The 21,953-nt window shown below is 37.2% G+C and overlaps 2 protein-coding genes across 4 annotated transcripts in view; one reads left to right on the plus strand and one right to left on the minus strand.

Moving 5' to 3' along the window:
• Positions 1-13,084, plus strand: part of N4BP2L1 (NEDD4 binding protein 2 like 1) — a 30,368-nt gene extending 17,284 nt beyond the window's left edge. Inside the window, exons 2-5 of one of the 3 annotated variants that reach the window (XM_028532265.2) lie at positions 8,043-8,170; positions 8,475-8,563; positions 10,433-10,501; positions 11,478-11,674. In XM_028532265.2, coding sequence (XP_028388066.1) covers positions 8,043-8,170; positions 8,475-8,563; positions 10,433-10,501; positions 11,478-11,534 — 343 coding nt within the window. In that variant the 3' untranslated portion in view covers positions 11,535-11,674. Of the gene's footprint in view, positions 1-8,042; positions 8,171-8,474; positions 8,564-10,306; positions 10,384-10,432; positions 10,502-11,477 lie in introns of all 3 variants that reach the window. The other 2 variants (XM_028532264.2, XM_028532267.2) reach the window with 2 other exon arrangements.
• An 893-nt stretch (positions 13,085-13,977) lies between these two features.
• The window catches only part of BRCA2 (BRCA2 DNA repair associated), a 79,659-nt gene continuing 71,683 nt past the window's right edge, over positions 13,978-21,953 (minus strand). Inside the window, exons 25-27 of the mRNA XM_036018396.1 lie at positions 18,262-18,506; positions 17,193-17,339; positions 13,978-16,267 (exon numbers count right to left, since the gene is read on the minus strand). Coding sequence (XP_035874289.1) covers positions 15,605-16,267; positions 17,193-17,339; positions 18,262-18,506 — 1,055 coding nt within the window. The 3' untranslated portion in view covers positions 13,978-15,604. The remainder of the gene's footprint in view (positions 16,268-17,192; positions 17,340-18,261; positions 18,507-21,953) is intronic.

The following is a 21,953-nucleotide window of genomic DNA, read 5'->3' on the forward strand; positions in this document are numbered from 1 at the left end:
GAGGCTCTACCCCACCCAAATTATCGGCCCACCCAAGCTGCTTTTTCATAAGAATGGTTGGTCTTGGCTCCTAAATCCTATCAAACAACAGCTGGCTTCAGTGAGCCCTAGTGGCAGCCAGATTAGACTCACAGCTTGGCTTCACTTGGGAATCTCCAAGCCCAGCACAAGTAGCAGCCATATCAGATTGTTTTACAGCTCAGGCAGGGTACCCCAGGCAAAACACAAGTGGGGGCTGACCTTGGCCTGTACCACCCGGGAAACTGGGGAAGAACCCAGTGGACAGCTACAGACCACTTTGGAGCACCAACACCCTGCCCCTGCACAGCTGATTTTCTATGGAGGGTGGAGGTTGGTGGTCAGTGGTCACAGCCAGTCCTTTGCAGCTGACTGGCCTGGATAAATTCCTCCCATCCATCTGCCAAATGCAACCAAGGCTAACTATAAGAGGAGGGTGTACTCAGCCCACACAAAGGGTGCATCTTGAGTACCCAGCTTGGGTTATAGGGGAGGCCGTGCCATTAAACACTACAGGACACCAACTACATTAGGCCACACTACCAAGGTATGGAGTCAAAGCACCTCTACCTAAGACATAGAAACACAGGGAGGCTGCCAAAATGAGGAGACAAAGAAACATGGAATGAAAGAACAGATCAAAACTCCAGAAAAAGAGCTAAATGAAATGCAGATAAACAATTTATCAGATGCAGAGTTCAAAACACTGATTATAAGGATATTCAAGGAACTTAGTGAGGACCTCAGCAGCATAAAAAAGACTCAGTCAGAAATGAAGGATACAGTAATAGAAATAAAGAACAATTCACAGGGAAGCAACAGTAAAATGGATGAAACTGAGAATCAAATCAGTCATTTGGAACATAAGGAAGCAAAAAACAACCAATCGGACCAAGAAGAAAAAAGAATTCCCCTAAATGAGGATAGTATGAACAGCCTCTGGGACAACTTTAAGAGGTCCAACATTCGCCTCTTAGGCACCAGAAGGAAAAGAGAAAGAGCAAGAAATTGGAAATCCATCTGAAAAAACAGTGAAAAGGAAACTTCCCTAATTTGGTGAAGGAAATAGACATGCAAGTCCAGGAAGTGCAGAGTCCTGAATATGATGGATGAAAAGAGGCCCACTCCAAAACACGTCATTAATAATTAATGACCTCCCCGGCTGGCGTAGCTCAGTGGATTGAGTGCGGGCTGGGAACCAAAGTGTCCCAGGTTCGATTCCCAGCCAGGGTACATGCCTGGGTTGCAAACCATGACCCCCAGCAACCACACATTGATGTTTCTCTCTCTCTATCTCCCTCCCTTCCCTCTCTAAAAATAAATAAATACAATCTTTAAAAAAAATAATTAATGACCTTAAAGGCCAAAGGTTAAAGAGAGACTCTTGAAAGAGAAAAGAAGTTAGTTCCCAGAAGGTTCCCAGATGGGAGGGGTGTGGGGAAGAATGGGTGAAGAAGTGAGGGGATTAAGAAGTACAAATAGGTAGTTACAGAAGAGCCACAGGGATGTAAAATACAGTACAGGAAATGGAGTAGCCGAAGAACTTAAACGCATGACCCATGAACATGAACAATGGTGGGGGGATTGCCTGAGGGAGTAGGAGATGCTGGGTGGAGGGAGGCACAGGGAGAAAAATCAGGACAACTGTAATAGCATAATCCATAGAATACAATTAAAAAATGCATATGTGAGAACTAGAATAAATAATCCAAAAATTTATATGGAACCACAAAAGACCCTCAATAGTCACAGCAATCTTTAAAAGAAGAACAAAGTCAGAGGAATCATGCTACCTGATATCCAACTATACTACAAGACCAGAGTAGTCAAAACAGCATGGTATTGGCCTAAAAACAGAAGCATAGATCAATGGAACAGAATAGACAGCCTAGTAATAAACCCATGCATACATGGTCCATTAATATTTGACAAATATATACAATGAGGTAAAGACAGTCTATTCAACAAATGGTGCTGGAAAAATTGGACAGATATGTGCAAAAAAGAAAGAAAGAAACTAGACTACCATCTTATACCATATACAAGAATAAACTCAAAATGGATTAAAGACTTAAATGTAAGACTCACCACCTTAAAACTCCAAGAAAAAAACATAGGCAGTAAAATCACAGACCTATTTTTTTTAGTAATTTTTTTTGATATATCTCTTTGGGAAAGGGAAACAAAAGAAAAACAAATGGGACTACATTAAACTAAAAAGTTTTTGCACAGCAAAGGAAACCATCAACAAAATGAAGAGATAATTTGCTGAATGTGATAACATACTTGACAAGGGGTTAATTTCCAAAATATGTAAAGAACTTATATAACTCAATAACAAAACAACAACAAAAAACTCCCCAAACAATCCAATTTAAAAAATGGGCAAAGGACCCTAATAGACACTTCTCTAAAGAAAATATCCTGATGGCCAATAGACATATGAAAAGATGCTCAACATCACTAAGTGTCAGAGAAATGCAAATTAAAACCACAGTGAGATATCACCTCATACCTGTTACAATGGCCATCATCAATAAATCAACAAACAACAAGTGTTGACAAGGATATGGAGAAAAGGGAACTCTTTTACACTGATGATGGGAACGCAGATTGGTGTAGCCAATGTGGAAAACAGTATGGCGGTTCCTCAAAAACTTAAGCATAGAACTGCCTTTTGACCCAGTGATTCCACTTTTGGGTTTATATCTGAAGAAACCCTAAGCACTAATTCGAAAGAATATATGCACCCCTATGTTCATTGCAGTGTTAGTTACAACAGCCAAGGTATGGAAGCAACCCAAGTGCCCATCAATAAGGGAATGGATTTTAAAAAAAGCTGTGGTACATACATACAATGGAGTATTACTAGGCCATAAAAAGAATGAAATATACCATTTGTGACAGCATGGGTGGATCTAGAGGATATTATGCTAAATGAAATAAGTTAGTTGGGAAAAAACAAATACCATATGATTTCACTTATATGTGGAATCTAAAGAACAATATAAATGAACAAACAGAAGGAAACAGAAGGTTGCCACAGGGGAAGGGGTCTGGGGGAATGGGTGAAAAATGTGAACGGACAGAAATACAGATTGGTAGTTACAAAACATTCCCTATGATGTACTTTACATCCTTATGTAAAGTACAACATAGGGAATAGAGTCAATAATATTCTAATAACTATGCATGGTATCAGATGGGTACTGGAAATATCAGGAAATACCACTTTCTAAAGTACCTGATTGTCTAACCACTATGTTGTACATTTGAAATTAATACAAAATGTAAACTGTAATTGAAAATTAAAAAATATATGTGAGAGGCAAAATGTTAACAACTGGTGACTATAGATGAAGTATTCATTGTATTCTTTTAATTTGTATCTACAGGTGAACATTTTCTAAATATAAACCTTTGTGGAGGGGAAGTTTCCAACTTTGTGGGAATAATAGGAAAAAAGCATAAATGAGACTTGAGGGGTATGGCAAACAAATACATGTGTAGACCTTGTTTGGCTTTTGATTCAAACCAGCCCACCATAGGAATACGTTTATGAGGCAATCAGGAAAGTTTGAACACTGAAAAGACATTTGGTGAAATGAAATACAAAGCTGGTGAGATTAGATTCACCATCTGATAATTATAGAAGCTAGGCCGTGGGTACATGGGGAATGCTTGTATTATTCTGTCTACTTTTGCATGTCTCAAAATTTCCATAATGAAAAGTTAGGGAGTAAATTATATAGTTACATTGTATTTTGTGTATTTCCCTGGTTTTCTATTATGGGATAAAGGAGTATACAGAAGAATGATTAAGCTGTGAATCAAGGGTGGTACCTGAGTTTGTCCCTACAAACTCAGTGATTTTGAATTTGGTTGGAAGCTTGGGAGGTGAAGGTTCTGTGGAAGTATTATGATTGTCTTTCCTCTTCTCCCCTTTTGTTGTATCTTCATTCTTTCAATTTTCCCCATGCACGAGGCTTCTGACCACCATAAAGAAAAGCTAGAGCTGGGGTGTGTCCTTACCACTTCTAAAGCACATGGAATGGTATTTATTTCTTCTATTCAAGTCTGAGAATATCAAAATGGTCTGTTTAATTAGGTCTTTATTAGCCAGGAGAGCTTCTATTGTCCTGAACATTCAAGATGCTATGGGGTCTGCCAATGCTAATTGAACATTTGGGTGAGGATAGAACATGTTTTTGAAGAAATGATCATTCAGGAAGGTCACCCCACCCCCAATTCCATAGCTGTAACAGGAGCTCTTGTTAAGAGGACCATGTTAACATTTTCTTAACCTCTTGTTAAGAGGACCATGTACGCTCTAATCAGACATGCTTCAGGAAATGGTCAGCAAGTGGTACAGCTCCATAGTGGTTCTAAGCAACTTAACTTTTAGTCTCAGGTAAAATTTTGCAATCAAGGAGGACAGTAGTTTCTTTGTTGTGATTTGTTTTTGTTTTCTAGAAGGGTACAGGATTCAAATACAATGTGAATTGGATACTCATGCCTTAGAGCTTTAAAAGGAAACATTAGAGTATTCACTACCAATAGATAATATAAGCCATAAAGAAAGAGGAAAACAAGAGTCACTAAGATTATGTATAGGTAAAGAAGTACTCAACTCTGAAAACGGTGAAAAATCAAAACAAAACCTGTGAGTGGCAGACTTAGGAAAACAAATGAAACCAGATTTAGAAGGGCTATTAAATTTAGGACCAAAAAGAAAAATAAAGATCTTGGAACTGATATCCATAGTTGCTTAAGTTAGTACCCAAAAGAAAGAAAATAAGTTACACACTATTATTTAACTTCTGAACGTAGCTTACTGAGAAACTGTAAAGTGTTCACAAATATAAAATACACACATCTGATAATGCCTTCAGTGCTGTCCTCAGACTGTTTCTGTGATGTCTTTGTAATAATTGTGTGCATAGAAATTCAAGTTTGGACTCATGATTTGGGCTTTTAAATTTTAGTATCTTTAACGTCAAATAGAAGACGTTTATATGGAAACTGTGAATTTCTTTCATCAAATCCTCTTTGTACTTCTCTTTCATATCACTTCTGAAATATGTGGTAGACTTTTAATGGCCACCTTTCTTACAGCCTTTTCCACTCTGTCCCCTACCCTTCAATGGGGTCAACAGTGATTTGCTTTGACAAATACATGCAGTGGATGCCTGGCATCTTCCACTCTTGCCTTCTCTGAATGAGTGAAGAGACCTGGGTGAGCCTGGGTGAGGATGAGAGACCATGTGGATGACAGCTGGTGGGCAGCCAGCAACCCAGACAGCATGAGGCCTGTGCTGCACAAGTGGACTCAGACAAGACCTCAGAACTACGCAGCTGAGCCTGACCAAAATGCTGATCCACAGAACAAGTTCATCCCCTTTCTACATAGACACATTCCAGGATCTGGGGATGACCATCATGTTCCACTTCTATCGACTGCTCTCAACACCCTCCACTCTGATGTGATCTTTGCTCATCTGATGTTTCTCTGGTTTTCAGGCCTCATGTTGACCTGGCCACTCCTCTCTGGACATTCCAGCTTGCTGACTTCCTCTTTAATTTGTGTAGTATTCAAATTGAAGCATTTTAAATATGATTTGTACTTTTAACTGCAGTGTCTTTGTTCTCGTTTTTCCCATCACTTGCTCACAACACATCCTGTAGTAGGGGCTTTCTCCTTAGTTCCTTCCCCGAAAGGCAACATTTTCATCATCCCTCGAAGTCTCCTCGACAGAGCTTCTCCATCAGAACTAGTTCCTGATGCTAGGTGCTCATAGGATGCATGTACCCAGCTCTTTGCACTGTGCATTAGGCCAGTGTGCAGGGTCTAGTTCCTTGGCTGGGCTATGAAAGTCTTGAAAATTTACTTTATTTTTGTACCTTAACACTGCATGGTATGCAGCACATGTCAAGTGCTCAATAAATGTTTGAGCTGGATACTTATCTAATATTATTTGGGTATTAAAATATATTATCTTCTAGTCCACTTTTCCCCCACAAGGCTATCAAGAGACAGTCACATTCCTGTTCCTTTTTTTTTTTAATTTTATTTTAATCATTGTTCCACATTCCTGTTTCAATCAAGATTTGGGATCATGCCTACTGAATTTTCCTGTTTACCACCACAGCCCATCAAGAAAGAGAATATTTTTTTTTAAATTACTTTTTCAGCTATCAATGCTACCTTTTAAAAAAATGCTATCAAGTCCTCCAAAACTTTTGACAGAGACATTTGTTTAGTATGTCTGGAATGTATTTATTCATTTTATTTTGGTCTTCCACCTTTCTTATGTTCACTTGGAGTAACTGCAAGATTGTGCACATCCCAATGTGTTTTAGTACTATGGCATGTAAAACAGTCTGGTTTGGTAATGTGACCTCATTTGTTATTAATTAAATAGCAGTACTTGGCAGTTGTAAAGTGCCTTGCCATTTGCACAGTGTTTTCCCATACCTTACCTCATCTGAGCCATGCTAGCAGCTCTGTTTAATCTGTTTTTCAGTTAAGGAAACAGAAGTTTGGAGAGATAGGTCACATGACCAGAAAGGAACTGAGGCAAGCAAGACCTGAAGGATGTAGGTGCTCATTCACCACCTGCAGCCCCCAGTGCCTCACATTCATTCCATCTTTCCTGATCAGAGATGATTCTTCTTGATTGAGAACAAATGAGAATTGAATAGCTTTGCTTTCTTTTTGCATTCCCTGCCTTTGTCATTCTTCTCTCTCATTCCTCCAACTTTTAAGTACTGGATCTTTTTATTCTGAGCAAGCTTTGAATTTGTCTTGACATTAGAATTAGGCTGGCAAATAGGGATAAGAATTAGGCTGGCTGTAGGGTTAAGGGAAAGAAACACACTCACTGTGTCAGGGGGTTGCCCTAGGTGTTTTCCCTGTTATGAGACCATTGTCATCACCATGCAAGATGGATGACACTCCCCTTGATTTTCACAGATAAGGAAGGGGGTAGCTTGTTACCTAGCACAACAGCCATCTTTTCCCCCAAAAGAGTCCGAGTAAGCATTCCAAGTAGAAATATCTCTCTGAAGATATTTTGTGCAGAACTTGATATGCTTAAAAAAATTCTTTTTGCTTTAAAAGGTGTGGAGGAGGGAGTACTCCATGGTAATTTTATTTTTCTGTGATATTTTAATATTTAGAGTGAGTGACAGGTTTCAGAAGACGTGGGGCATGTTGGATCTACTTCTTTCCTTCTCCCACTGTTTTCAGGTGGTCTCACTGTTAACATGTAAATATGTTATCTAGTAGGGGAAGTACACACACATCGCTTTTATCTCATTACATACCTGAACAAGAATTAGTTTCTGAGATGGCTCCTTAGAAAGAACAGAGCTCCAGCAGATGGGACCCAGGACAGGTTAAGGGTGAGTCTAAGGGTAAAGAAAGGGTACTGGGATGTCCCAGAGAAGTGGCAGCAGGGGCTGGGGCCCGTCACGAAAAGCTGTCATCACACCCTCACCTTCCAGTTTCCTCTGGAGTTGGTCCAGTTGCCACGGAAGTCAGTGGCAGTGACCAGCACTTCTCAGTTCCGAGAGCTGGGCAACTCACACAGTTGCCTCTCAGCCCACTCCTGCCTCCTAGTAAGGAGTGATGCCTTCTAGAGATATAAAGCATTTCTGTTTTAAAAACATTTTGTTTATGTATTTAGAGAGGAAGGTAGGGAAAAAGAGGCAGAGAGAAACATCAATGTGAGAGAGAAACATCAATTGGTTGCCTTTTGCACTTGCCCCAACTGGGGACCAGGTCCACCACCCAGGCATCTGCCCTGACAGGCAAAACACCCAGTAACCTTTTGCTTTGTGGGATGATGCCCAACCAACTGAGCCACTCTGGCCAGAGCAAAGCATCTCTCTTTGTAAATTGAATTTCAGCAACTCAAAACTCATGGTCTCTTAATTACAAACTACTAAGTATCAGAGACAGAAGGAGATGCTTTTCTATAATGCACAATCATAAAACAATCTCTTCTTTCCTCACTTTCCAGACAACTGCAACATGACTTCCCCAGGGCCCTGATTTTCAGCACCGATGACTTCTTCTTCAGGGAAGATGGTGCCTATGAGTTCAATCCAGATTTCCTAGAGGAGGCTCATGAATGGAACCAGAAAAGAGGTGACAAATGTCTTTCCAAACTCCTGGGAAATCCTATTGTGTACCTAGATCATAGCTGCTGTAGAATGAATGTGTTTTATTGAAAGAGTTTAATCAAAAGTTCTGCCATTTTTCCCCCCAAACAGAACGTCAAACCTCCCTAGATTCCAGGAAAAAGAAAATGATCGATAATGGGTCCTGAAATAGGTGGCATTAACGTTGTGTGATGAGGACATGCTGTAATAAAAATGACAAGATATGGGTACGCTCACCCTTCCATCTGACTGTTGCGTTTTGTTCACTGTTGTGTAACATTGTGTTGCAGCAAGAAAAGCAATGAGGAATGGCATATCCCCCATAATTATTGATAATACCAACCTCCACGCCTGGGAAATGAAGCCTTATGCAGTCATGGTAGGAAGAAGTATCATTCTGAATTTTCAGTTACAGAAATTGAAACTTTTGTTCTTTTCTCATTTCCTGATCTTCCACAATTTCATACTTATTAATAGTTCTCTCAGAGCAGGTAAAGAGGTGTTATTTTTGTGTTCCTCTGCTGTTCAGTGGCTCAAATTTGCTGACATGCTAATATCACCTCAGGGTACAAGTTTTAAATAGCCATTGGTCAGAATTTTTCATAACTTTTCTGTCTCAGTTATTTTCTTAAGGGAAGGTCCACATGGAGCCCCCACTGAAACCTGCAGAACAGCTGATGATATTAGAGGACAGCCGTACTGGTGTTGCTGCATGGGGGCTCCAGGGCAACAGAAGTTTTTAGTTTACAAACAGATGTAAGATTAATACTATAACTAGTAAGACACTCGCATACAAATATAACCACTCAGTTCTGTATTGTCAGGATAAAAAGAAACTAAGATGAATACAAAAAAGTGCACATTTCTCTTTAATTTTGAAATGTCTGATCTGTTTTCAGACATGTTTCATCTCTTATGCTAGTGAATTTTCAATTCCTATTGGGTGTAGGAAAGAGGAAAGATCCAGACACAGTCAGGGTCAAGAAGAAGACAGCTGAGTATTCTGTTTTTGTCACATGAATACCTCCCAAACGTGGCAATCTATTTCTAGGTCTCTTTTCATGTTTTGGGCAAAATAGCTTACATATAGGTGTGTTTTTCTCTAACTATATTCTCATCAGCTTCATTTTGGCCCAGAGGGTGGGACTTTGGTAAATGTAGGAAGAAATGAGTATCAACCTCGTGGTCACTTCAGTTCATGAATTACAAGTCCACTCGAGAGAGAAATGAACAATGTGGGAGGGTGGGCATGAAGGGGCAAGTTAATTAAGGCACAACTCAACTCCAAGACTTAGGGGGAAACTGAGTGACTTAGGAAAGTCATGTTTATTTTTATTTTCTGGGTATGTACATTTTTCAGCCACTCGCAGCTATTAATAAGATCCAGAAATTAGACATTTTCCATATATGATGCCTGAATCCTTCCCTAATTAGAAGTGTTCATTTAGAGAATGAAGAGGAAATATTTTTACTTGGCTCTTTTTATTGAACTTTTATTATTGAAAGTCCAGTTTGAGATAAACACATAATAGTCAACTTATGAATGCAATGGATATTTAGGTGATTATAATGGAAACTGTAATAGTCTTCTAAATTCAGGGAAATGGGCACAGTGCACTGAGCCATGCTGTACTGTACAGTAGGGAGAGCTACTTTTGGAGGGAAGAGTATGTCAGGGATGGGAGAATCACTTTTATTTCATAGGCTCTGTTCCTATGGTACTGCCACGTCCTAAACCAAGGCATGAGGAATAGAATGAGGCATTTGGTAGACATAAATCTATGGTAATATTAGGGACTTCACTGCTCATTCCTGTGGACAGGATGTTTCAATCTAGTTCAACTATTTTTAAAAATGTCCAAAATAAAGAACCTTTATAATTTTCCTATGCAGTATATAAAATGGACCAAACTTTATCATTGGGAACCATAATATAATCTGAGAGTGGCTAAGTATGTCTACAGACCAACTGTATTATTTATTAAGATAAAGTGAGGCACTGGCTTACTGGTTAAACAAAAGGAATTTTAGAAAAGATTTGTAGTGAATATAAATGCCAGTATAAACATTCCCATGAATACATACCATGTGTTCAATGTTTTATGTACTTTTGAAAAATCAGGCACTTGAAAATAACTATGAAGTTATATTCCGAGAGCCCGAGACTCGCTGGAAATTCAACGTGCAAGAGTTAGCCAGGTACTTCTTTGTTTTTCTAGCTCCTCATTGTGTGTCCTGCTGTTTTCAGGTATTTCAGACCGAACAAAAGAATCTTTTCAGGCTGGAAATGGACATGGTAGTTTTCAGGCCAGAAATGGTAATTCTTAGAAATTGATAACTTGGGAATTATGAATGTTAAGACTTTAGTTTTGGGTCAGTTTTCTGATATAATACTAAATAATATTGGCTTGGACTAGGTTCTTTAAAAGACTACATTTAACATTTGGCTAAAATGCTTCTTCATTAATGAACATTTAAAAGCACTTTGTTCTGCATGGGATTGCACATGTCAGTGGTGTTTTTGCATTTTAGACTAAATATCTTTCGATGTTGAACAGTCTGTGGGTCATTTGTGATCCAGATGCTGCTTCTACTTTATAAAGCAATAAATGTCCAAATAATACTAACTTGTTGATTGAATGCAAGGGTTCTGATGTTAATTATCTGTTATTTGATAATGTCAATAATTTAAAGTAACCAGTGAGAACAGGATTTACTTTTTTAGGAATAAGGCTAGTTCATCTTATGGTTAAAAGGAAATAATAGCATTTCCAAAGTGGGTTTGAGAATCAGAACCACCTGAACTGGATGTGAAATCCTAGTTTGTGGACCACTTTCTGTGGTTGAAATCTCCAGGAATTACAGTTTGACCTATGACCCCAGTTGATTCTCATGCCCATGAAATTTAAGATTGTTTAATGAGCATCCAGAAGTATCTAGGATTGACTGATGTGAATCAACTGTAAATATACTCATGTTCATGCTTAACAGGCAAATGTATAATAAAAAGATCTCCTGGTGTTGTTTATGTGTTGAAGCACAGAAATGAGATTTGCAGAAACAAAGCATTTCTGATGTGTTAGCTCTCTGCAAGCCTCAGGGTGGTTGGGAGTGTTCAGGGCAGCATGAAATAGGAGTGGAGTGTGAAAGAGGCCTGCATAACAAGATGTGTTTGTCACAGTTAATCCTGACAATAGAGTGCCTGCCTATGTAATAATACAGGACACGTAAAATACAAGTAACTCATTTTGATATGTGGCCTTAACTAAATGTTTACATGTTTTTCCATGTAGAAGAAACATTCATGGAGTCCCAAGAGAAAAAATACACCGAATGAAAGAACGGTATGAGCACGATGTTACCTTTCACAGTGTGCTTCATGCGGAAAAACCAAGCAGAGTGAGCAGAAGCCAGGACAGGAGCAGCGCATCGCCTCCCAACAGGGCAGGACACTGGAATCCTTACGCAGAGTTCCCAAACCGGAGGGCTCCCGGGGGCTCCACACATGAGAGCTCCTTTAACAGAAGGGGGGGCAGTCACCATGGGTATTAGAGGCCCATCTTACAGGCATTCCTAGTTTTCCTAAATCAGTTTTTACTTCGATTTTTGGTATTTAGTCTTTGTTCAGTTTTAGTCAGAGCTCTAATTCCAGTGTAAATAGTTGAACTTGTACGTTTTTATGTAGAAGTCACCACATTCATCTTCAAGAGGCATTTGTTAAAGTGATTCTCTATGCATGGTCTGATGCTGGGAGTTCTGCAGTTTCATTAAACCAACTCACTCTCCAGGGAAAGAACTACTTTCAAGCTGAACCCCAAGAACATACGTAAGAACATAATCCATTAATCACATAGGTTCATAAAATAAAGTGTTTATAGTATATATAAGCTTCAGTACTACTTTCTCTGAAGTAATTTGTTTTTTTCAGTAATTCATCTCCATCAGGAAAGTTGGAAACGTGGGAGGAGTGAGAGGCAGGAAAAGTTTTAGTGCCATTGATACTTTTTAAATCTGTTTATCCAAAAATGTGAGATGTGTGGCTGTAATGATGATATTGATTTTCCTTTAGAGTGAATATACTAGAAAGTATACATCTAAGGGCATACTGTCCTTCAAAGTAGACACTTTGGGAAATTATTCCTTTATTCTAGTGACAAATCATTGTTAAAAATGTCTGTCAAAGCCTTCTTAATACAAGCTACTGAGGAAAACCAGTGTCGTTATTTAAAGTCACTATTTATAGTCTTGTGTTTTAACTACCACTTCATTGAACAGGATTAAACCTAAATAACTTTTGGCTGTTGTGCTAATAGCATAAATAAAAGAAGCCTCCTTTATGAAACACTGATTTTTAATCTGAATCATTAAGCAGTTAAAAAAATTTTCCTTATATGTGTAATTAGTTGGCAGCCCCAGTGTTTGGAGTGAAAGGAATTAAGCATCCCAGGATATAGGTCAGAGATGGGTATGTGAAAGGCACGCTATCAGATGAGCAGTCTTGGTGTTTTACATGGCATTGACAATGAAATTCAACCACAACTCTGGAATGTCCCTCTTCTACCAATATGAATTTGTGAATCCAAATTAAATCTCAACAGGTTGGAATCAGATTAATTTGGTGTGAGACTGACAGTTAAGACTATGTAGGATGTGTGTTTTACTTCCTGTTGGCCAACAGCTTCTTGCTAACGTTCTGTGAAGTTATTATTTTAAGTGTCTTATATAATGGTGCTTTTTTGGTTATTAAAAATTATACACGGTGTTGCTTTATATGGATTTGTCATTGAATCTAAGCCTTTTTTGTTCAATATAAAAAATTTAATTACCTAAATCCCACAGAATACCATATTGAGAACCAATTTTTATATCATAAATTTACCAATCTTCTTTAATAAATAGGCTATAAAAGAAAATTAACCTTATTTTTACTTGCTTACATAAATTATTTTATCTGTGTACTTTAGAAAGACTATTTTACCTTGACATTCCACTATCTGACTCTATTGAAAGCTACTTGACATCTTCATTACTACAAGCAATGCACCTGTAATTCTTCAGTAACATTTAAAAATTGGTATCTCCTTTGAATAACAAAGTTTGGCTGATGAAAATGAAAATTTAGTGAATTTGAATAAATCTAAGGTATTATTATAGTTTTGCTAAATTCTGGGTATCCAAACATGACACCTAATAGTCCTCTAAATAATCACGATAATCCACTGCTGTGCAGGCTAGGTGACCCTGAGGATCTAGTCGGTGTGGTGGCTACAGAATTCACTCAATCAGGACGACCTGACTCATTTAGGATAGTGGAGGGGAGAAGAGTGTCAGAGAGCCCAAACTGGACTTATTTTCTTTTGATGCCAAAGAAGCCAAAATGGTCAGAATTCAAGCCCTCACAATTTATGTCTGGCTCTTTGCTTAAGACATCTAGGCCACTGGGGCTGAGTAACCACTATGGAGATGTGGCCCTAGGTTACAGATCCAGAGCTTTTACAGAGTTCAGAAGAACAGATTCCTGGTCTATTCACCTTTTTTTTTTTCTATATGAAGCCTAAAATACTTGGTATGGAAGCATAAAAATAATTAGCTAAATGCCATCAACTTTATATATACTGGCTAGAGGTGAGCTATTTTTTTTTCTCCCAACTCCCTGATTTATATAGCTTTTCGAACCCTCGACACTGACATATATTATTTCATGTGTTGGTGTCTGCACCATGCACAGAATTGGCATGCTTTATACGCACACAGGCTGTCACTGAATGCTGAACAGATAACACAAATGCTTTTTCCATTTATTGCTTATGCAGTGTACACTGTTGACTTTGTAATCATTAAATTGTCACTTTGGGGGGATAATATCCACATGTCTTCCAGCTTCAGGCTTTGCTCACACAGCTCAGCCCTGTTACTGACAATGTGTGAAAAGGAGGTTGTGTGCTAAACCTCTCTCTCGTGGGCCAAATACATGGTGACGAGTAACAGGAGGGGGTAATAACAGTTATGTTTTTCCAGGATAAAAAAATTACAGTCTTAGAAGCTTTCTGTTCCTGAGACTTAAGTTTTATCCACTGTTCTAGAATGTATCATCAGGAAAATGACTAATACCTGAAGACCAAATTGTTTTATGAACAAAAACTACTTTAGTAAGATGGGCAAAACAATCTGAAAAGACTAGTGGAACCAACTACTTGTTATATTGATGACTTTTACAGGAGAGAAAATCATGGAGCACAGCTACAGAAAGAAACAAACTGTTTCATAAAAGGATTTATCCTTGGCTTTGAAAAGTGTTCATAATTAGATTTGAAAACATATTAACCACTCTGCTGTACATGTGAAACTAACAGAAAATAATACTGAATATAAACTGTAATTTAAAATAAAAATTAAAAAGTATATATTAGATATAAGCTTAAGACACTGAAAGACCTGATTTAAGAGCTTCTCCATGCTATTAGCTCATAGAACTGCTTTTCTCTTGCAGGCAAGAATCAAGGCTGATTTGAAAGATTTTCTAAGCTGCAGTCCAGATTGTCACTTTGCTAAGGCAAAATTGGCACTATGAAATATGCTTCTGATTTAAAGTATTTGTTTTCTAATTGAGATAATTTAATTTCAAAGATCACACTAGGATCATAAAAATGAATGAATTACACTGAGGGTTCTATTTTTCTTGTAGCTATGCTCATTTCGAGATGAACAGCTGGCCAAAAGAAAAAAAAAACAGGCATATCTTAGTCCAGTTTTTGATCAGGCAGAACTATGTTAGAACCAACTCATGCATTAAGGAAAAGTAATTCATAGGGGGTTACCTCTAAATAAAACAAAACAAAATAAAACAAAACAAAACCCCAAAACTAAAATAGGAACTAAATTAAAAGGAATGTTGTGAGTCAAAATAACTGTACTAAGAAACCTAAGTTCATTTAATTAAGGACACAATCTAAAAGAAAAGGGTATGTGTAGTTCACTTGTAAAATACTTGCAGGGAGCAAATCCTGTCATACAGATTTAAAGGAGCCCCAGCTGGTACTGCTCAGTTGGCTGGCCATCATTCCACAAACTGAAATATCACCAGTTCAGTTTCCACTCAGGGCACATGCCTGAGCTGCAGTTCGGTTCCCAGTCATGGCATATATGAGAGGCAGCCGATCCATGTTTCTCTCCCTCCTTCTCCCTCCCTTCCTTTCTCTAAATTGAAAAAAAAATTTTTAAAAAGATTTAAAGGAGACATTTTTCTTGATTAGTTAATAAATATAGTCAGTTTTAAGGTCTACAACTGAAAATAAAGAAGCAGGCAAAGAGCTTTTCTATGATATATAAGCACTCAGGTAGAACTGGAACCATTTCTTTTCTCATTCTGCAAATATGGGTATACAGTTTGAAACTGCACGTGTGTTACAAACCAGAAAGGTTAAGAGTCAATAACTAATTTTTGTCCTTTTCGATTCTGGCGCCTTTGCAGTCTCTTAGCTCTATCTTGTATTGTACTTGGGTCCTGCACGAAGCCTTCCATTCCCCTGGTAGCAACAAGGGAATTCTCCTGTTCTCTGACCATAGCGGTAAAATGGTGCCTTTTCAGTTTGAGATTGTCTCTTGAACAGGTGGGAGCAGTCCTAGTGGGCTCACCCACAAACACAAGTTGGTCTTCTCCTGCTGAACCAGACAAGAGGGTCTGGGTATTTATCAGTGCAAGTTCTTCATCGGATACTGAATCGACTTCCAAAAGAGAAGTGTCATTAAATTTTTTAAGTGGAGTTATCTGAGGAGAGCTCAATTTTTTTTTCTTTATAGGTGTTTCATATTTGGTGCCACAACTCCGTGGTGGCTGAAAAGCCTTCTGTGCAGCTGGAGAAACAAATGTACAAATGGGACTAACAGGTGGAGGTAAAGGTAGTCTACTCAAGAAATCCAAGGCTTGTCTCTTTTTGCAGTTTTTTGGGTCATCAACCGCCTTTTCCCCTTTACAAGACTTTGAAGTCATTTGGGCTGATACAGGTGTGGTAACAAACTTCCCTTTTGGCTTACAAAGTGATAAAGGACTTTGATAGTTCATCTCACTATTGGGAGAAGACATCTAATAAAAAATAAATGAAAAAGTGGCAAAATATGATTATGTGCTCATATATAAAACAAAATCAAATTAGCTTTTCATTAAAAATATTTAAAACACAAATATCACACACATTCTCACTTTCCTAGTGGTTAATAGGGCAGATGATTTCATGAAACATTCATATTATTATTCTTATTCCCCCAGAAGGAAATAGTTTAGCAGAAAGGGGTATAAAAATGACATGAAAAGATAAATGAAGGCTAATCATAGTAAAAGATAAAAAAGGAAGGGACATAACTTCTGCTTTAATCTTTTCTCTTTTTTTAGTATTAACATATAAAACAAAGACAAGCATTTTAAAACCATTTTAAGATCACAGACCGTTTGGGTTCTAATATCTACTTTTCTGGCTTTGTGACTATGGGCAATTGCTTAACCTCTCTATGCCACAGTTCCCTCATCTATAAAACAGTAATCATAATTTTTATCTCGGAGGATTCTTGTGAAGGTAATGAGTTAATATACATACACTTACCAAGTGTTAGTTACTTAAAAATTAGTCATTAGCCAATATTATACTTTAGCTTGATTTGCATTTATTATAGTTTAAAGAGTTAAAATCAAACCAAGCTTAAAAACAACCTTAATTATATAGAATAGTCTCCCTAACACAAAGATACAGGCAAAAAAGTATTTTCTATCACATGTACTTGAAATACCAAAAATGAAAGCATCTGTTTGTAAAATTTGCTCCCAGGAGTGTTACATTCTGGTTTCAATAAACAAGATATAATTTCCAGATAAACTATATCTATAAAAGTCATATGATAATTAATTACAGTCTAATTAAACTTAATTACATTTTATTATGTTCACTAAGTATATATCAGAATATACTGTTGCCTTCATATATATATTAATATTCTTTTAATTTATATTAACTTACCAGAAACTTATTTCCTGTACCAAGGACTGTCTGAGCAGCATGTGGGTCTGAAGTACATTCTTTAGTTGGGGTGGTCCATTTGGGATCATTTGCATTAAGTATATGCATAAGCTTGTTTTCTGAAGCACTGTAAAATCTATCATTATTCTAAGAAAATAAATTGGAAAAGCTGTTTTATAAAATGCAAACCTACACATTCATGTTTTTAGAAAGTGTTTAAAACCAGAACTAAAATATTCAGATCAGAACAAAAGAATGAGGCACCCCAAATTTGATAGCAACTATCAAACAACATGCTAATGTAAAAATGCAGAACCACTGTCAGTGATTCAGGAGGGCTCAGTGTTGGAGGGGCAGAGAAAGAAAGAGTGTCTACACGCATCAGGGAAGGAGAGAGATTAGGAGTCATTCCCAACCATCGAGTTTAATTAGCAAGGTATACTGTGATTCTGGATTTGAAGCTAGAAGACTAGGATTCAAGTTCCATCTCTATTTACTATAAATAGCTATAAATCATCCAGTATCTACAGAATAGTCCTTAAGAGTAAAATGAGAGACCGGCCTCATGTCTGTTCCAAGGATTAGCTGAAATAGGTTTTAGTTAATACCATTATGTGATATATAAAGAGATTTAAGCAAAAATGCATATGATGTAAGGGAAATAATTTTATTTTCCTACTTAGGATTATGAAAAGCAAAGACAGGTATAAATTGTATAAAATACTAGATATGGAGTTTAAAATGTAAATTTGGAATTTGCATACTATTAACTAATTACACTACCAGCTACTATGAACCACATATTATTCTTGTTAACCAATTTCCAGTTCGCCCACGTGGTCTGTAGTTTGAACATCCTTCTCACCATTTCTCCTAACTTAGTTCCCCTCAAATCATTCTTTTTCCTGGTAGCTGTTACCCCTACCTCCTCCAGTTTACCAGCAATTAATGTTCGCTAAAAACCTCACCTGATATCTTATCTCAACATCCAGTTTTCATAAAAGCTGCCACTTCTTTGATATTTGACTCAAAATACCAGAAAGTGTGATAATGGTCAAACTAATTTTACCTCAATAGTATTTTTCATTTTGTGGAATGCCTCTTGAAAATGGTTCTCCTTTGGACTGGAAGAAAATGTGGAAAAATCTCCAGCAAATAAGGTAGGAATTTCCGATTTGGGTTCTGGCCGCCACTGGAGGTTGCTTGCAGCAATTAACATGCGAGGTTTAATGATATCTTCACTAAGATCTATCCAAAACTTGATTGCCAATAAGTTATGGCATTCATCTGACAAATAGACTAAAGGAGCAAGACCTAAAATGAGAACAAACAAAAAACCCCATTTGATATAAATTCAAAAAATACAAATGTACATGAAAGACTCTAGCCAAGTTAATATTATATTGTTATTTAAAGAATAAAGTGAAATTCTAACTGTTCCTATAGGGAAATTTTAGGAACAGTTTCATGTTAAAATGAAATTATCTGGTATTTGGAGAACCTATTTAAGGCCACCATTTATTTATTAAAGGAATATTGATCCTCTTGTTAAATTCTGTCACATCCTTTAATTGATATGGCATAAAGTTATAGGGTGTGTTTCTTGCATTCTCTTATTGAATGGAAAGTACTTTTTATTTTTCCCCCACAAGGCCTGATGCCAAGTAGGCAGAGAGTCTAAGTGATGAGGGTCTGCCTCTTGTAGAAGTCATGCATCATGTAGCCATCCCCACTTTATATTGTTCTTCCCAGGTCCTGCCTTCTCAATGCATTTTCTGGAACACTTTACTACAATTTCTGCTTTGCTAGAAAATGACCCACCTATTTGATACAAATTATGTTGCCTTTCCTACTTCACAGCTGAGGAAAAAAAAAACCCATTTGATTATATGTGTTAAATAAATTTAAAAATGCAGGGAACCTCTAATATGCCAGTTTATTTTGGTATGCTAATTAATGATAAAAACAAATTAAAATAAATAAATAAATAAATAAACTTAAAGAAAGCCCAGGAATGACCTGTTATTTACAGTGTTAGAATTTCAATGACAGTTGACAACACATTCTGTTCCTGAAGCAATGGGAAGCAGGCGTACTTGTACATTGCTGGTGGCAATACAGGTTTGCGCAATCCTGTGGAGAAAAATTGGGTAATACCTAGCAAAGCGACATATGTACTTACCGTTCACCCGGCAGCATCATTTCTAGTTTGCTACTCTGAAGATAGACTTCCAATGACAGTAAAATGCACATGAACAAGGCTGATGAAAGCACATGTATGAGGTTACTCACTGAAGTACAGTTTGTAATTATAAAGGACTAACAGCAACCTATCTTAGCTCACGCCCAGGAGAGTGGTTGAGTAAGCCACGACACACCCTTATAATGGAGTATCATTCAGCCAACAACAGGATGGAGAAGAGCTACATCTGTGATTTCTGAACATACTGTTAGGTGAAAAACAAAAGCACAAAAGAAAGACTAGAATCTACAAGCAAATATACATATATCTGTCTATTTGTACAAAACATACAGGGAGGATAAACCAGAACTACAGGGGTTGGGTATGGATGGGGGAAGAGGACTAACACTGGGTCAGCAAAGATGAGATGGGAGGGACACTTCTCTGACTTTGTCTTTCTGTATAGCTCTGACTCTGAGAAGGACAATGATATTCCATATATCCTTCATATATCCTCCAAACAAACAGAACCAACCAGCTATTAGGGAATCCAAGTTAGAACAAACATTTCCTAGCTTTAAAGGGTCTATGAGCAATCATGCTCCTGTAGTAGTAAGGAGCATATCTAGCTATCAGATATTGGTTCTAAACACCATTTTCTAAAAAAAAAAAAAAAAAAAAAAAAAAAAGTAAGGGAAGGGAAGGAAAAAAAAGCATCTAGGGTTCCTTGGGGAAGTATTGCAAATCTTCCAATAAGTCATTTTGTTCAACATTGTTTCATTATAACATTGATAAGATGCTATAGGAAATTAATCCTTGTTTGTATAAACTAGCCTGTGGAAAAACTAGTTTTGTTATATGTCATTTCACTTAAAGTTGCAGAACCTACCAAAATGTTAAGCGAGGACTCACTGTAGTTGATTTCCCAGACAGGGGCACGGGACTTATGAGCCTGGAACTCTTGTGATGCTAAAAAAGAAGGAAGTGCTCAAAAACACAGGAGTCAACCTGAAAAACGTCTAATGGACCAAGCTGAAACAACAGGAATAATAAAATAATAAAACTACTAAATTTTAACCCATAAAATAAATGTTTATAAGTCCATACTGATATAAATCAAATAAATAAATGCAGGGAGAAGAGGCAGCTCTTCCTCAGAGTACAATTCCAAGGAATGTAGAAGGAAAAAAAGAAAACCATCATTAGGTAAGTATCACAGCAATAACTGTTGCAAACAAAATCAACTGATGGATACTAAATGAATGGGTGAAAGTTTGCAGTGAAGTAGGTTATGAATAATCTCAAAGAATCTACTCCAAGATCTATATTGACTACAAATGGAAAGTCAGTTAATTACAGGTAAGAAACCAAGAAGATACCACCTGAACCAAGTAACCAAGGTTGTTGCCATTACCAGCAATGTGAAATACCAACATCGCTGACCACTCCATACGATGTACAGACAAGACAAAACATTATTTCTGTGTTAACTTTGCCAAAAATGCATAACTTAACCCAACCATTAGAAAACATCAGGCAAACACAAATTGAGGGGAATGCTACAAAATACTTAACCAGTGCATTCAAGAGTGTTAAGATCATCAGGAACTATTAAAGACTGGAGAAGACTAAGGAGAAATATGAATAAATGAAAGTGGAATCCTGGCATAGAAAACAGAAAATAGTGTAACAAGTTTCAAACTCAAATAAATATAAAATTTAGGCAATAATATTGAACCAATGTGTACTTCCTGATTCTAGTAATTGTACTATGGTTACGAAAATGTTAACATTAGGGGAAGCTGGCTGAGGGATATTTGGAAACCATTATTTCTGCAACTTTTCTGAAGTTCTAAAATTAGTTCAAAATAAAGTTAAAAATTTTCAGTGCCAAAAAATGGGAAGGGATGACTGGATAAGCCAGGCTAGGAATGAGGCTAGGAAAATCTAGGCACTAAACATTCAGTCCTACTTATTTACAATTTCTTGTTTCTGTTGCCCTGAGAATTATGTTTCCCTTATAAATAGTAGTAATGAAAACAACTGTCATTGTCAGATAATCATTTGTTTATCCTGTTGCAAATGACAGGTATCCCATTTATTTTTCAAATTTACCAACAGATTAAATGGATTTTAATCTTTTTATAAAGTATATTATACTGATTATGTTATTACAGTTGTCCCATTTTTTTCTTCCCTTTATTCCCCTCTGCCCTGCAACCACCTCCCATGAGCATTCACCCCCCACACCCCCCTTAGTTCATGTCCATGGGTTGTACATATAAGTTCTTTGCCTTCTCCATTTCCTATACTATTCTTAACCTCCCCCTGTCTATTTTGTACCTACCATTTATGCTTCTTATTCCTGTATATTTTCCCCCATTCTCACCCTTCCTCCTCCACACTGATAACCCTCCATGTGATCTCTACTTCTGTGATTCTGACCCTGTTCTAGTTGTTTGCTTAGTTTGTTTTTGACGTTTTCAGGTTCAGTTATTGATAGCTATGAGTTTGTTGTCATTTTACTGTTCATATTTTTGACCTTCTTCTTTTTCTTAGATAAGTCTCTTTAACATTTC

This window comes from Phyllostomus discolor, chromosome 2, assembly GCF_004126475.2.
Source record: "Phyllostomus discolor isolate MPI-MPIP mPhyDis1 chromosome 2, mPhyDis1.pri.v3, whole genome shotgun sequence".
NCBI classification, from domain to species: domain Eukaryota; kingdom Metazoa; phylum Chordata; class Mammalia; order Chiroptera; family Phyllostomidae; genus Phyllostomus; species Phyllostomus discolor.